At 39.1% G+C, this 17753-nt stretch overlaps 1 protein-coding gene and 1 pseudogene across 3 annotated transcripts in view; one reads left to right on the plus strand and one right to left on the minus strand.

The window, feature by feature from the left end:
- Positions 1-17753, minus strand: part of ZNF609 (zinc finger protein 609) — a 202433-nt gene that overhangs the window by 173929 nt on the left and 10751 nt on the right. For all 3 annotated transcript variants that reach the window (XM_027553759.1, XM_027553758.1, XM_027553757.1), the window contains exon 2: positions 790-1663. In XM_027553759.1, coding sequence (XP_027409560.1) covers positions 790-1536 — 747 coding nt within the window. In that variant the 5' untranslated portion in view covers positions 1537-1663. The remainder of the gene's footprint in view (positions 1-789; positions 1664-17753) is intronic.
- On the plus strand, positions 9365-11761 carry LOC113899631 (annotated as a pseudogene).

Below are 17753 nucleotides of genomic sequence, written 5' to 3' on the forward strand. Positions count from 1 at the left end.
GGAGAGCCCCTGCTGGGGCTGTAGACACCTGTCCTTCCAAGTCAAGCAGAAGGCAAGGTATCATTACACTGTTTGGCAGCTATTAAACCACCAGGAGACTTTGACCAATAGTTGATGTCGATACCTGGCCAAGAACTATACGTTAGTGGCCAAAGACACTCTTTCAAGGCCAAAATTTCATGGCCACAACACTAATTCATAAGAGCTGATTAAGCACTTCAGGACCTCCTGCTCCATTGTTTACTTGCCCCAAATGGGTCCTTTTGCTCTCTGGCAGTCACCAATAGAACACTTGGTAGATGACATGCAATGAAAATTATTTAACCCTTGTCTCTTCCAGAGACCCAGCATCACCATTTATCCCATTAAAAACAGCATTCAACTGAAAGCCTGTTAAGCTTATCAACTTGTTAAGTTTATCAATCATTCTAAGGATGAAATGTCAAGCTGGGAACCACATAAAGACTGATGCCAATCTCTAGTAACAAGTGACTCAGGTGGGACAAGGACAAGGTGGGAGGTTCTTGGCTTATAGAAAATTCATTCTACCAAGCAGCTGCCCCCAACAACAGATATTCTTCTCCAAAATGTCCAGGCCTGCTGTTAATGAATCTGCAGGGAATCCCCTAATTTGGAACAAAACCACATTATCATTACCAGCTGCTCTGACCTTGTAATTGGTCATTACCCACAAACTAATGAGCCTCCCACAGAGTGCACATAACATTAGGTGGTTAGTCCAGGGCAGTTCTGACTGGCAGTGGGCAGCCAGATCTGGCCACCTCTTACCTTTTCAGACTTGACTTTCTTTAGCGGGCGACACTCATTCTCCCCTTCCTCTGGCTCCGGTTTAGCTCCCAAAGGGTTGAGCGCTGCCCCAGGCTCAATAGCTATACTCCCAAGTGGCTCCACAGCTCCTGGATCCACCCCCGCACTTCCATCATACTGACCACCCCGTCCTCCCAAGGGCACTGGCTGGAGGACCCCAGGATCCTTTTCTGCACAAGTCCCCACTCCTTCGCTTCTCTCCTTCTTGCTCTTAGACGAGCTGTTCTCCTTCTCCTTTTTGGAGCCCGCTACACTGCGGGATGCCTTAGCCGCCTTCTCTGAGCCCTTGGGAGCAATAGCAGCAACCAGGCTTCCTGCATTGGCACCATCTCCTGAGCGTCCCTGTACCTCTTTCTTGCTAGCTGCCCCCTCACTCGGAGTGAACAGGGACGTCCCTGGAGTGGGTTTGCTAGTGTCTTTGCCACTCTTATTCCTTTTGGATTTGGATTTGCCTTCCTTTCCTTGAGGACCTGGCACTGGGGTCACAAACTTGATGTTGTCTGGCAGTGTGGCAACAGCATTGGGAGCTGGTATCCCCACCTCCTTTGAGCCTGACATTTCCAGTTTCTGCTGGTCCTTTTCCAGATCGGCGTCCAGGTCAATGATGAGATTCCCTACTCCAATGTCCCATTCATCCCCACTGTCGTATGTCTCAACCGGGTTTGCATCCACTCCTTTCCCTCCGGAGGCTCCACTGCTCAAGGACATCTTAGAGTCAACGTCCCACCTCAAGATTCAAGGCTCTTCCTTGCCCCCAGCTTTCCTAGTTTCAGCTTCAGCTACGTTCTCAGACCTGCCACATTGGTCAGTACATGCCCAGTGGACAACATCATTGCTGGAAAAAGAAAATGTAAAGAGCTGTTAAAGGAAACAATACAGGCAAAGAGACAGCCTGAAATAAACTCCCACACAAAACAGTCCCTTGCGAGGTGGCTATCACATCACAATGGACAAGACAAACAGGTTCAGTTGTATTTCCAACCAAGTCACTTTGGATCAAGGAAAAAGCTAATTCCCACTCCATCTCCCCAGGGGACAGTACAGTATTTCCAACTGCCTGGAGAGTCTGTGCTAAGATTTAACTAGGAATCTTCTAGTTTCCCATTCCCAAGAGACTGATTTCTACTACCACTGCCAGCTGGCAATCTTCCCTCAGTCAATACGGGCCCTGGCACATCCCCCAGCACAATTTTACTCACATCACTTCCCATACTTCTTCTTGAATTATCAGAGATTTAGAACATTGCCTAGCAAAGGCTAAATCCCTCTACTAACAGGACCTGTTCCTACTAAAAATAATATGGGGCAGGGGGAGGGTATCTAATTGTAGGTAAGCAAAAGAGAAAAGTAAACAGGACTGGGGAAAAATACAATATCAGGATAGGGACAAAAACTGCAATTAGAGGAGACAATCCTCAAAGAGGACTTAACCCATCAGTTTACATTCAGTTAAGCCAGCGTTATTAAACTCCAGGTTTCAAATTATGTCTAAATAGCAGAATTCAATGTAATCTTTCCCACTAAAATCCTCATGAAGATACACACACACTCAGAGAAAAAAATGTTACCCTATCAATAACTGAACAGTACTAAAAAACTTAATGCTAGAATGTGGTTTAAGTCTCCCTATTCTTTTAAGACTGATGACACTATATTGATAAACATCAGGGCCTCACAACATGGAACAGAGATAGCTAAAAAGAGGGGTGGGTGAAGTGGGTGGTAAAAAAGGAAATATACATATTTCCTTGGGGAGTGTACCATCTCGAAAACCTGACAGCCAAAATATACCATCGAGGTATTACTTTATGATGAAGCCAAAGAATTCTGTTCTTAATTACTCCCTTGTTTACCATCTTTCTATGTGCATTTAGAAAATAACCCTCAGAAGATGGCAGAGCAGAAAGAGGAAACCAGAGGGGGCGCGATGAATCCTATGAAGTAAATATCTAACAGGTAAATGCTATAGATAGAACAGGGATAAGATAAATTGTACTTTTCCGCCTTCTCTCTCAAGGCAGTGTCAAAGAACCAGGGTTCAAGAGAAACTGTTCAAGAGAAGATGTCACCCTAGGAGACCAGCGCTATACCAAGTGAATGCTTGAGAGCAACTGGGATTTAAGAGAGAAAGGACTGCACTTTAATCTGCCATTTGGCCACAGATCTGAGAAGAAAATGAGTAGTGATAAAGAACCCACCTGCCAACAAGGAGGCATAAGATGCAGGTTTGATCCCTGGGTCGGAAGAGCCCCTGGAGGGGGCATGGCAACCTCCTCTAGTATTCTTGCCTGGAAAATCCCATGGACAGAGGAGCCTGGTGGGCTACAGTCTCTAGGATCACAAAGAGTCAGACAAGACTAAAGCGACAGCACACACGCACTGAGAAGAAAATACATCCTTTAGCCAAGTAGAGAGCTTAGTGCAACAGCACCTGACCACAGTTGGCACTGAGTCCACATAGATCTTACTTCATAAAAGGATGAACAAAAACCATGAGGGAAAACATAGGAACTATGAAACAATGCGACCCGCACGGTAAAAGCAACATAATCTCTGAAGAATTAGAGAAATGATACCACCAAAAATGATCTAAAACTCTGAAGAAATTTTTAGTAAAATGCTTGGAATTCTCTATGCTATCTACTGATTCATTAAAAAAAAAAAAAAATGTATTAATTGCCTACTAAGTCCCAGGCACTAAACTATGCGCTGGGAATACAACAGAAAATGAGAGTTAATAAGGCAGTGAAACACAATACTGAAAACAATTGTATTATGAAGGGCAAAGAAATGGGAACGCCAACTGAATCTGCACTACAAAGGATTATTAAAGCATAGTTCTGCCCAACATCATAATTTATCACCTCTTCAATCTCTGCAACTGTTGTGAGGCGTAGAGCACAACCCACATTCACCTACCACTGACCCTCTTTCCCCTGGAGCTGCCCCATCATTAGTATGTAATGTAAACCATTAGAACAATCCCATGCTTTTTTATTCTTGGAAAAACAACAGAACTTTCAAAAGACCTTCCTCTAAAAAACAAACAAAAACTCTTCCTCTACAAAACAGGATGGTAATGAAACAGAGACTCTGGAAGGGTATATAAAGGAAAGAATATAAAGTACAAGAAAATGTTAGAGCTCACTGAGAGGTCCTGATAGTTCTCATTCTACTGTATGGGCTGACCTGTCAAGTATGGAGCAAGATAAACAAAGCATGACAGTAAGGAAGGCAGAGCATTAAGAAGATACCAGGCTGAAGTGAAAAGATAGGAACTTAAAAGAATGTAATTTTTTTTAAAAAAAAGGAATATGCAAGGAAATGAAAAACCAATTAAAATTCACCAATTAAACCAACTGGTGGTTTAATTGGTGGTAACACCAATTAAAATTCATACAGAAATCAAAAAAGCACAGAACTAAAACTGTGGAAGAAATTACAAGAAAATTTGAGATACTCCTCTGGAGTAGTAGAGGATACTATTCCAATAGTAGAGGATCCTATTTCAAAGGAAAAAGGACAGTAAAAAGAAAATAATGAGGGAAATTAAAAGGAAGTATTTAATAATACTCAAAGCAAAACTGAAGAGACTAGAACAAATGGGAAAAAAGCAACCCATCAAGACATAATAAATAAGTTAACACCTTGAACTGAAAAAGATTTTGAAAAAGTTCACTATTTTTTCAGCAAAATCAATTTTTTTAAAAGCCAAACGTGCACACATTCTAGCAAAATTTTTAAATTACAAAGAACAAAATTAGGCCAACCTTAGACTGTTCTGTAACATTAAATGTTAAAAAAGAATAAAAAATCTATAGTTTTGAAGAGAAAATTATTTTTCAAGAATCTTACACTGAGTCACGTTGTTTGTTATGTGTTAAAACAATAGATTTTCCATTATGTAACATACATATATCCACCTTGCTAAAAATTATCTGAAACATTAAAGTCACTTCAGTGTAGTGTAAATTTGAATAATTCCTGTAAACATAAATATCAAGTTATTTTTATAATTTTAAGGGTAAACTCAATGCATATATTCCTGGAGAAGATATGAGGCAAAATCAATGCTTATAATAATGTCGAACCTCAAAAATTACAGCCTTAGTATCAGTAAAAAAATTTAAAAAAACTTCCTCAAATTCTTTTTGTCCCAATTCCAAGTTGTTGTGGCAAATTGCTTTGGTTTTTCTAGTAAGCAGAAATATTGCCATTAACATTTTTTTTAAGTGTTTCTTAAAACGTAGCTGGAGATGAAAAGAACATCTGATGGTCTGTGCTCATTTTCAGGTTCCATATCTTCTGTGAGATATTCATGAAATGGAGAGATAGCCAAGGGTACTGTAAAACATCAAGAAGCCATCTCATAAGAGAAAAGGTCTTAGAAACTGGTATTCTTTAGCATGGAAAGGAGTTAACTGAAGGGAGATGGGTATGAAGGTTGCAGTGTGGAAGAGAAACTTATTCTGTGATGCTGAGGGTATAAACAGAACCAATGAGTAGAAGTTACAGAAAGACAGATGTTTAGTTCAGGAGAAAAAAATGTAATAATCTGAAATTCCCAACAATGACCTACAATGCTTAATGAAGCCATATCTCTATCAAAAGCAGTGATCAGAAAAAGCATCATCTCCAGTCAAGCTAATTACATGAAGAATTCTGTGTGTGGTAGGTGTAACCTGGACATGTCTAGGGCCTTTTTCAAATCTGAAGTTCTATTAATGTACCTATCAAAAAGTGCCTTCCCTACTAGAAAACTACCTAGAATTTCTGAATGACCAGAATGTAAACAAAGACAACATATCCTGAGAACCAATAAGTAGTGGTTCTGATGTTCTATACAGAGCACTGCCCTCCTACTTCTGAGTGTGTTAAGTAACTACCACTTTTCAACCAGGTGACTCTTCAGAAATTCAGCTTTCCAAACCCAGCAGCCTTCATAGTAACTTCGATGGTATCTTTCCAAAGATACACTGAAAAATTGCCAAGGATTCTTTACCAGTCTGGCTGTAGCAGCCAAACCACTTTCCCTCTGCTCCCTCCAGCATCCCTGGCTTTATGCAGTTAATAATCAACCCTCTGACAGGTCACTGCAGAGATGTTTAACCACAGAAGGAAGGGTAACCAACATGGTAGCTGGAAATGAAAAGCGCTGACCTGCTACTTTATGGCGGAGAAAGTACAGAATCAGGAGGGCCAATACCTTACCGAGACCACAAAGCACTTTCAACTTGCAGGAGTTTCTGTATATATTTTCCTCTCTCGTCTCCTTCTGCCTAACTGTACTATACTTCCCTATTCTCAGTGGAATTACTTGCCACTGCTATTGCACTTTGTTCTGTACCTGATCATCAAGAACTCTCCTCTGAGTGGCTATAGCTAAGGGACCAAAATAGGCCGTGACAATCATTCCCCATTCCCTGTATCTGTAACAACAAATCTTCAAATTCCCGTTTCCTCTCTGGAACCCAACTCCATCTCTCAGACTTCCAGCCCATAGACTGGTTTGTAATCACACATTTCAGGTCATTAATTGCTTTTTATCAGGACATATGCCATAGATCACACCACCTCCCTACCTCAGTAATGAGCAAGGCCTCTCTTCCAGGCTAAGAATGGGAAAAAGAGTCTTCATGAGAGGACTCTGGCTCTGCCCAGAGGACATCAACAGCAGCTGACCCTACTTATGTCAAACACAATGAGAAAAATAATACTTCTTTTTCTGCTAGATAGAGCTCTATATCCATCGTAGAGGACTTCAAAGACACAGGATCTCTTTAACTGCCAATTACCTATAGCTAATCTGGTCTAAGCAGCAAATTGTCCAGGGCTGTTTCACTGTAAATTTAACTGTCCTCCCTGTTGTTACAGTTTTTGTATCAATCTTCTCACAGGCTTTGGTCTGAGCAAGTGACAGTTGTGTCTGAGTGAGTATAATCTGCTTGTGACCAGACAGGTCACACACATTTGGATGTGAGGGTGATCAGTCTTGGCTAGCTAGCTTTCACCAAAAGCTGTATGGACAAAGAAAAAATAGGCAATGCTCAATTCCAGGAAGGCAGCATGGTGTAGAAAAAATAGAAAACTGAGCTTAGAATCAAGAGAAGTGATTTCCAGACTCAAATTTCCAATGACCCTAGCCAGGATGTCAGTCAAGTTGCTTTATTAAATATTAATTTTTTTATTATAAAATGGAGGGAGAATTCATCATGGTTCTAAGCATATTATGAGGATCCAAATCTAAAAAATGTGACAACTCAAAAAAATAAAATGACCCAAATATTCTCATAATGTTCTAGGGTCTCAACTAAAAGAGGACTGTTTCACAGCTGTACAGGGATCTAAAGTATTTTAAATAAAGGAAAAATAAATATTTGAAAATCTTTTACAAATTAAATTATAGGTAGTACTGATATCCATTTGAGTTTTATGAAAGAAAATGGCAATCCTTTCTTCTTTCAACTACTCAGTTGTCCTGGTTTTCCACTGAGGCTAGGAGTACCTTCAGATGTGGCTCATGGAACTCTACACTGTAGTGACTGACAGAAAGACTCCATTTTGTTTCAAAAATCCCTCAGGGCCAAGGTACCAATCCCAAAGCTTATGTTTTTAACCTCTGGATTATCTCTTTTACAAACTGTTCCAATCTACTAGTTTATTGAGCCAACCACCACCACCCCCGCAACCCCCAACAGGCCTTCAAATCTAAACTGTGTGAGGTTCACAGGGTTTGATGTCCCAGGAAACTGTCACTAAATCAGTGGGATAAAACAAAAGTTGCAAGAAGAAAACCAAACTATACCATCTTCCCTGAACTTCAGATGCTACCCGGAAATCACATCATACTCAGTCAACCTTAGGTGAGCCCAGTGCAACATGTAAACCTTCAGTGGTGACTCAGCTTATCCAGCTGGAACAGGCATCTCCCTCTCTACCTGCCACACTAGACCTCACTGATGAACTGAACTTCCAACTAGGGCTCTAATGACAATCAACCAACTTTCCTTTGGGTCTCTCCCTTAATTTATTACATTCATTACTGTAACAAAGGAACTGTGTCATATCCTCAAGTACCACAGCTCTTAGCTTATATCTCCAATGGGAATCAAATACGGACAAACAGTGCCAATTTGAGAAGATGGATCCAATTCAGCAGAGCTCCTCTGACCACATGTCACTTAAGGACAGAAGAGCAAAAGCGCAGCATCTCTCAGTCCCTCAGTGTTTATATGCTGCATATCATGAGTAGTTTTAGGGTCTTCACAGGCTGCTATTCTCAGACAAAGACTATGAGGCTTGACCTGTTTCATCTCACACCATCAAATGACACTTCCACTAGACAAAGCTATTCAACAGGGCTCAGGTTTAGAGCCTTGGTGTTTGTCTATACTGCTTAGTACCAGCACACATTTCGAATAGGCTAAATAGCATACTAAATATGCAAATAATTCAGTCCCAACCCTGCAGGGATTCACTGGTGGAACTGGTTCACAGAGAAAACCCTAACCAAGGCCTCCGTGTAAGGAGGCCAAGAAGCCGAAGGCAAAGATCATCTAGAACAGACGGTAACACTTCACCATCCTCTCTCTCCCAACAGCAGGGCTCTGTAACCCTTCATAATTCAGTTCTCTTCCCCAGAGGTAAACTTTATATACCAAAGAGGTGATGTCAAATTCTCAAGAAAAAAGTGGAGTTAGCTTAGGAATCAGGAGATTTAAGAAACTGGGCCTCCACACAGAACTGTTGTGGCAAAGCTTTTCTATGGCTCAGGGAATAACGTGGGTCAAGTTCACAGGAATGAGGGAAAGGAAAAAACTCAGGCATTTTTTCAGGAAACATGAGGAATTACCTTCGTTTTTATATTCTAGACCTCATCTCCCTTCTTAAACCTCTTATCTACTATCCTATAGTAACTCTAAAGTGTACACAAAGAAAACTTCTCTATTAAAAGATAGTATCTACACTGTCAGGCTAACCATAAAAATAGTGGGATCCACACACCCACAACCTTCAGGATGTCTAAGCCAGACTGACTTCTCCAGCCTTCTCTCATGGACACAGTCCTCTGTACCCCATTCCCACGTTACCGCCTCATGGCTTTTACCTCAGACATTCCCTGCTCACATCCTACCTCCCAGTGCAACGATTTGATTAACATTTGTTTCTTCCACCTGACTGCATGCACCCTGAGAGCAAGAGGCTGTTTCTCTTTTGTTCATCATTATATCCCAATAACAGGGTTTGGGTCACAGTACTCCCTCAATAAATATTTTGGTCAATAAATGAGTGAATGAACACTACTTTCCTCAATGGGCAGAACCACAACAGTGCCAAGGCTGCCATTTCTTTTCTTCATTCTTACTTGAGCTTGATTTGTCACTAGTTATAAACTGTCTCAATTACCTAACAGGCTTCAAACTTACCAGAAAAGAGAGTGGATTTCTCTTTTTTCTAAGATACATAAAAAGGATACAGATTTATTAAGAGTCTAGGGGAAAAGTTAGAAAACAATCCAGTCCTCACATTTCTTAAAATGCCTAACTGCTCCAGAATACTCTCAGCCTTCAGCCTCATCCATGTAGAGCTGTTACCCAAAATAGGGCTAGCCCGCAAACGAGTACATAACCAACCCCTGGGAGCCCTCATACGTAAATGTATGATACATTCTATCAGACTTAAACTGTCCAGGTATCACACTTTAAACACCTATGAATCAAAGAGGACAAATGTCAGAAAAATGGCCATTTCTGAGAGTTTACTGACTGGGAAGAAGCATGAGGGCAACTTGTGAGGTGTTAGAAATACTCTATTATCTTGAACTGGATGGTGGTTATATGGCTACTTATACGTGCAAAACTGAGTTATGCACTGAAGATTGGTATACTCAATGTACTTTATCATATGCACATTATCTTTTTTAAAAAAGGTAAAATCATACACCTATGAATAAAGGTACTATACTACTGGATCATGGTCCTGTTCCTAAAAGAGCATTTTATGTGATCACAGTAGACAGGAATTAGGCCAGTAGTCTTCACAGGTTAGGATATTTAGAGGGATGGAAAAGAAAGGAAAGAAGGAAAGAAACTACAGTTAAGGATCACCCTGTGCTTCACTATATTATGAGGAGATTTATACATCTGTTGGAGAGTCTGAATGAATTATAATGACAAACTAAAAACACTGAGGTAATTAATATTAAACCCTGGGGAAAAAACATAAGTTGCATAAGAAAACATAGTAGTATACTAAATAGTTCAATAATAAATATTTACTTACTAATGGATACTGATAAAAGCAAAAATTTGATTTGATAAGCAGAGCACAATAGGATAGCAGATTATTTTTTAGAAATACAGAAGTAAATACAAGAAAAAGACCAAAAATCTTAAAGCAGTTGCCTACTGGGAGTGAGACTTGGTGACAGGAAGGGGTAAATAGTGGATTACTAAAAATGGCATGGCCAATTGGGGTAAGGTGCCTTCATCTAGCTGGGGCTCTTGAGCAGTAACTTGCTCTAGAGAAACAGCACCATGGCATCTTGCTACAAACTGGCTCATCCATCCTCAACAGTAATGTGGCCAGTTTAGGGGCCAAGTGCCTCCAGATGCTGGACTCTGAGGTCGATTATCTGCACCTGGATGTAACAGGTGGGTGGGCATTTTGCTCTCAACATCACCTTTGGTCATCCTGTGGTAGAAAGTCTCCAAAAGCAGCTAGACCAGGACCCTTTCTTTGACATTACATGAAGGTGTCCAGACCAAAAAAAGTGGGTAAAACCAATGGCTATAGCAGGAGCCAATTAATATATGTTTCATCTCGAGGCTACTGAGAACCCAGGAGCTTTGATCAAAGACACACAGGAAAACAGAATGAAGGTTGGCATTGCGATCAAACCAGGAACTACAGTTGAGTATCTGGTACCATGGGCTAATCAGATAGATATAGCACTGGTTATGACAGTGGAACCTGGGTTTGGAGGGCAGAAATTCATGAGATATGATGCCAAAGGCAGGAGCTAACATGATCGTGTCTGGCAGTGCCATTATGAGTGAAGACCCCAGATCGGTGATCAACCTATTAAGAAATGTTTGCTCAGAAGCAGATCAGAAACGTTCTCTTGATCAATGTAACCACAAGGAGCCCACTGTTTCTTCTTAAGAGATCTCCTTTTTACTGGAAAACAAGAATATTGACTACAAATCGTACCACAGTTCAGACAGCGCTGCTTTTCTGGGCAATTACTCATTCCAGTGACTAAAGTTCATTATGCAGAATGTTCCAAGAGGTTAGAAATTGGTCAGTGTCACTTCATTTTTAGTGATGGAATTGAAAGATTAGTGTGGTAAAATACTATTTTTACTGGGAGACTTGGTTTTCATAAAGAGTAAAAATATGGCTGTATTAAGGTTATGAACAGAAATATGTCTTAATGCCTAAGGAAGGCATGTTGGCTACTATGAAAAAAATTCTTCTCTGAATTTTTAAAAATAATTTTCTTTGGTTTCTTGGCTGTTTTCAGAAAGCAAAGGAAGTTCTTCTGTTTTTCCTGCTTCGTGTCATTTTTGATTTATGTATGTGATAACTAAGTTTGCATCTGACTGGGAATGGCATACCTACTTTCCTAGCTTCAAAAACATTTATTATCATTTACTTTGTACCTTATATTTGATACATAAAAAAGTGTACTATGAAAAAAAACAGTGGATTACAGATTTTAATTAACAGCAATATTTGACCTTTAATATAAAGCTCATGGAGGACAAAAACAAAAAAAGTGTACATATTAATCTGATAATGTAGAATATGCCACTTTAATGGTGGAAAGTGAACAACTAAAGAGCATGTTGATGAGGGTATGAGAGGAGAGTGAAAAAGCTGGCTAGAAACTCAACATTCATAAAACTAAGATCATGGCATCCGGTCTCGTCACTTCATGGCAAAATAGAAAGGGAAAAAGGGAAAGTGGTGACAGATTTTATTTTCTTAGGCTCCAAAATCACTCCGAACGGTGATTGCAGCCACAAAATTAAAAGATGCTTGCTCCTTTGAAGAAAGCTATGACAAACCTAGACAGTGTATTAAAAAGCAGAGACATCACCTTACTGCCAAAGGTCTGTATATTCAAAGCTATGGTTTTTCCAGCAGTCACGTACGAGAGAGTTGGTCCATAAGGAAAGCTGAGAGGCGAAGAATTGATGCTTTTGAATTGTGGTGGTGGTGAGTCCCTTGGACTGCAAGGAGATCAAACCAGTCAATCCTAAAGGAAATCAACCCTGAATATTCATTGGAAGGACTGTTGCTGAAGCTGAAGCTCCAATACTTTGGCCACCTGATGCCAAGAGCCAACGCATTGGAAAAGACCCTGATGCTGGGAAAGATTGAAGGCAAAAGGAGAAGAGGGTGGCAGATGATAAGATGGTTAGACAGCATCACCAACTCAATGGATATGAATTTGAGCAAACTCTGGGAGACAGGAGAGTACAGAGGAGCCTGGTGTGCTGCAGTCCATGGGATTCGCAAAGAGTCTGCAGTACCAGAGTCGGACACCACTTTAGATACTGAATGACAACAACTAATCTGATAAATAAAATATTTAAAAATATTATAAAAATATATACTTCTCCAAATATTTCTGGATTCCCTTACAAGTTATAAAACATATTAATCCAATAATTTATCAAAAATCTTATGAGAGGCAGGAGTGAAGCAGATATAAAAGGGCAATGTGAGGTACCTTTGTGGTGATGAAACTGTTCTGTATCTTGGCTGTGGTGGGAATTCCCTGGTGGTTCAGATGGTAAAGAATCTGTCTGCAATGCAGGAGACCTGAGTTTGATCCCTGGATTGGAAAGATCCCCTGAAGAAGGCAATGCCACCCACTCCAGTATTCTTGCCTGGAGAATTCCATGAACAGAGAAGCCTATTGGGCTACAGTCCATGGGGTCACAGAGTTGGACACAATTGAGTGACTAACACAAATACACACACTCATAAGTGGGTACAACTAAAACTAGGGAAATCTGAACAACCTGGGTAGATTGTTATCAGTGTCAATATCTGGTATGATATTGTTCTATATTTGCATGACATTACCACCAGGGGAAACTGGTAAAGGGTACAAAGGATCCCTCTGTATTATCCTTACAAATGCATGAGACTCCTACAATTAGCTTAAAAGTTTTAATTAAAAACACACACACACACACACAAAAACCCTTCTAGACCCTATTTCTAATTTCTACTACTTCTACTGTTAACAAATTTTATTTATTTACTATTGATAAGAGCAACCCAGTAATTAAGCTAAATTTATTTCTAATTTGAAAAGGTGCTCTCTATCCAATACAGATCCTAAGAACTGGTGAACAAGTTCTTCTCATCGCTTGATGGAGTCTGATAATATTACCTCTGTCTTTAAAAACTAGATTAAAAAAAAATAAATAAATAAAAACTAGATTTAAAAAAAAAATCATTTTACATGTTTTCATTAAAGCCTTCACTTCATTTGGTCTCCAGTTCTGATACATATTTCTTTCTTAGGGATGAAAAGAAGGGGCAATATCACAAACATGGACAAAACTTGGTTTTGTACAGGGGGACGTTTATTTTTATCTTTCTTTAGTTCTCTTCCTAATGATGCCTAGCTTTCCCTGGCAGCACACTGAACTAATTTTTCAAGGAATAGCTTATCAAGATTTCCAGTCTCCTCTAGGGGCTGAAAATCTCATGCTAGCAAAGTGGTTTGGACTTACTGCCTCCTTTTAATGTAATACTATCCACACCAAAGCTCATCTTTGAGTTTTCATCCCTCCCACACAGCCAAGATACTTTGGATGTATAATCTTAAACAATTGGGAACCTAAGCACTTGAAAGAGCTTAGTGTCATGAGAAAACCTGAATATGTCACTTTTGTAAAACATTTATTAAACTGTCAAATAAAATGAGTGTCACTGCTTAAACCCTTCCACCTAGAAGAACTTATCATTGAGATAATTTCTGGAGGTAATGTCATGAGAAACCAGCACAATGCAATGGAAAAAAACAAAACAAAGGAAGCGGCAGGAAAAGTTCAATTCTATTCTTACTCTCCCTGAAGATGTTTAAGAATCTTGGGCAAGTCACTGCACTTATCTGAGCCTCTGTTATTTCATCTATAAAAAGCTGAGATAATTAATATACCATACAGTGTAATACTCTCAGGAGAAACCGGAATAGCACCCTGACATCAAACTCATTAATATCCTTACAATAAAGTGAATAAATATTTACTTGAAACAGAACAAACCACAATGAAAATAGCCATAAATAGCCTCATTAGCTGAAGTCAGGTTTGTGCCTACCTTAAAAAAAAAACAAAACAGCTTTCAGAATTTGGGGGTTTTAGAACTGCAGAGAAGGAACTATAGGCCTAGATGGATGTGATTACTGTCAGAAAGTCAGTTTACTAATACAAAACAAAACATTTTCTCCCATTCCAAGGCTAAAGTTTTTAAACAGCCTTGGCCTGACTTTAATAAAACTAAACGATGTCTACTGGTAACCACTCTGTCCACACACAACTGTCAATGATTTGTCATATGTGACTTCTCTTTATGTAAATTAACCCATTGCCTTGGCCCCAGTAAGTTATATTAATGATACCAAGTCATCTCAATCTTTAATTTACATTTGATCAACTTTCTAATATAGATTTTACTCCCGCTACCTCCAAACCCTTCTTATGGTGAAATCTACTCCAGTCCCTTCATGTAATGATCATGCTACTTAATTTGAAGTGATGTACTTTCACTGGGAGTTACAGTTTATCCTTGAATTTTTTCCTAAATTCTAGGGTAGATAGATTTAGAGACCTGATCAAGAAAAGTTAGACAGCTAGGGGAAAAAAAATGTGTTGGAACGACTAACTAAATATCACCACTTCTGTAATAACTTTTGGGACTTCTATACATTTTTCTGTACTTTATATGCATTAAAAGAGATTAATTCATGTCCCAATTTCTTATTTTTTAAAGTTAAGCTTATCATCATTTGACCAGAAGCTTTAAACTGGTTGGAAAGAGGGAAAAACAGAAGTGAAAATTCTCCAACCTCTTCATCCCTGAATGGATCTTTCACACCATGATCGAGTGAGTAGTCTTACCAATTTTCTAGCGGTCTTCTTAAAAAAGCTCTTAACAAAAACTCTTACCATCAGTTTAGCAAAGAACTTAACTAATTCAACATCTTTTTCTTCTTTCACCTAAAATTTCTAGGCAGCACGCATGACTAACCATCATCACTTTGTGGGTTTCTTTGGTCTTGACTGAAAATGTTTTTAAGTTTTTTTTAAAGATGCTTTTCTCCTCTCGACAGCCTCTGAGACTATGCCAAATGACCATCTGTTTTGTATGGTGCTTTTGATCCCTTGCTTTCTAATAAAATGGTTTTTAAGTCTTTAAACTTTCAGTGGGTTATCTGCTATTTGAAATCTTTCCACTTGTCCTACTGTACATACTTTATCGCAGCTCAATTTCTTAAAAATGAACCCCCCACCTGATAGATTTTATTCTTCCTCTCCCTGAAAAATGCTGAGCTTAATCAAGATATGATTTCTCTTAAACAGTGTTGACCTACAGAAACCTTTCTCAATTCTTGTTTGTTCCTCAAAGCAAAAATCCTGGTTATTTCTTTGCACTATAGGATCTAAAACTGCCAACTGTGCAGAGAAGTTTATTTTAATCAAAACCATACTTTAAATGTGCTTTTAATAAAGTAGTTAACCAATCTATGAAGAGTAAATAAACCCCATATTATTATTATCTGGCCTAATTTTGTAGCTTCTCCTTTAACAGTTTCAACTCAGTCACATTATTTTGATTAGGACTGTGACATTTTAAGTAAGGATTTCGATCCTTATAAAAATGTAATCGCTTGTTGCCTGTGTCATCCCTATGAAGTGCACAGCCTAACAGCACCACACTTCAACAATTTGTTTCTTTCCATCAAGTATCTGAGATGTGAATTAAATCACTGTTTATCATTATTTTGCCTACCAAGAAAGAAGGAAAAAAATTATATAAGGATGACAGAAATGGCACTCGTCATGTTTATGTAACACTTTTAAATAAATCTAATGCTTCTGATCACAAATTCAGGTAAAATATATCACAGACTTGTTGTTGGAAGAAAATGTCACTTCACTGTTATATTACCTACCTCAATGTGATCTTGTTAAAACTGAATTTCTTTCTTATAGAAAGGCTCCATAAAGAAAAGAATATTACCAGATACTGTCCTGCATTTCCCTCTCTGTCAGATGGTGTTACCGAACTCATCTGAAATCCACACTGCCAGATTTCTAGCTTTGTTAGGACTATAAGGGCCTGCTAATACAAACCCCAGAAACAATACTACTGAAAAAAAACCAACTATCACTAGCAAACTAAACTATGTTAAAAGCATTTCTACTAATTAAGCAAAACTACTTGGTCAGTTAAACTGAGACCTTTTTAACCACTACAGAAAATTAATGACATAACGAATTAATAGCCACCGGCTTTAAAATTCACAGTATCAGTCATGTATTACTGTACCACTTGAGCATATGTGGTGAGAATTTATGACGTCAAATCTGACATGTAGCAAATCCTGACAAAGAAAAGCAATGTGATATTTGCCTAGGACCCTCTCTGCCTAAAACAGATTTTTCTTAAGCATCAATCCCAAGTTCATTAAGAACTTTTCTTCTAAAATTTTATATCAAAAATAGCACATAGTATAGTACAGAATGGCAAATAGGCCTCCTTATATATTGCAACCACACAAGTTGATGATATAAATAACTAAAAATAGAGTATACAGGTACCCAGCACCTTTCAGCTACCTCAAATGGCATACAGTATAACAAACAGGCTGAGAGCTTGATGTCCACAAGGAGCATTCTATACAACCCAAGGACAGAAATAAGACATTACATGTCTACATATTAGGTAGGAATTTTAGCTTCCAGTCAATTACCAAATAGCAGTCGGCCTAAGGGATTTTTATTGCCTATCAGCTTCATGTAAAGAAAAAAGGGAAGAGGTAACAGGAAAAATAATGAAATAGTAGAAGGGTTAGGAAAAAGCAAGCAAGGGAACTATAAGAAAATTTACAAAACACAAGTCAAACAAGAGAGCAGCTAGACATCACAAGACATCTTCACCCTCAGGCTGATGAATTAGGTACTGAGACTTCCAGAACAAAGCCAGCTATGCACTGAGAGGAAATCAAAATAACACAAACCTCAAAATTAAAATTTTAGGCTGGAAGCTAAGTGTATAGTCCCTGAAAGCTTATTTTTAATGAGCTACCTCAACCCCCAGAGTTGCTGAGACCTCACTAGAAAGAGGGACTATCATGATATTGGGCTTTTCCTATTGAGGAAGGAGAAAATTCAGAGGCCTAACTCACCTATTACTCAAGGCACCCAAGGCTCAAATACCACTCCTCAGGGAAACTGGCTATAAGGCCTTCTGTTCTACCCCTGCTGTCTTCCAGACATGACTGCAATTTTCACCATGATTAACTTCCAGGAATGCCAGCCAGAGGAGCAGCCAGGAAAAAAGAACATATTTCCCCCTCACTGTCGGCTAGACCCTTTGGAACAACTACAGACAGTGCCTCTTTCTCTCCTCTGGGCAGAAGAACATTCAGCAACCCCAGGGGTGCCTAACAACCCAGTAACACACTTGCACCGTATTTCTCAAAGATGCCAACTCTGATCATCTTATTTAAACCTGCAAGCTTCCTATTTCCTTCATCTATCCCTCCTCTACACTACTAACCCTCCTTACTCTGTTCTATTTTTTCCCCACATCAATTATCACCCTCTTTATACTACGTAATTATTAATTATGCTTATTTCTATTTCCTTTTGTTAAAAGATCCATGGGGTTGG

Source organism: Bos indicus x Bos taurus, chromosome 10 (assembly GCF_003369695.1).
Source record: "Bos indicus x Bos taurus breed Angus x Brahman F1 hybrid chromosome 10, Bos_hybrid_MaternalHap_v2.0, whole genome shotgun sequence".
Lineage (NCBI taxonomy): Eukaryota > Metazoa > Chordata > Mammalia > Artiodactyla > Bovidae > Bos > Bos indicus x Bos taurus.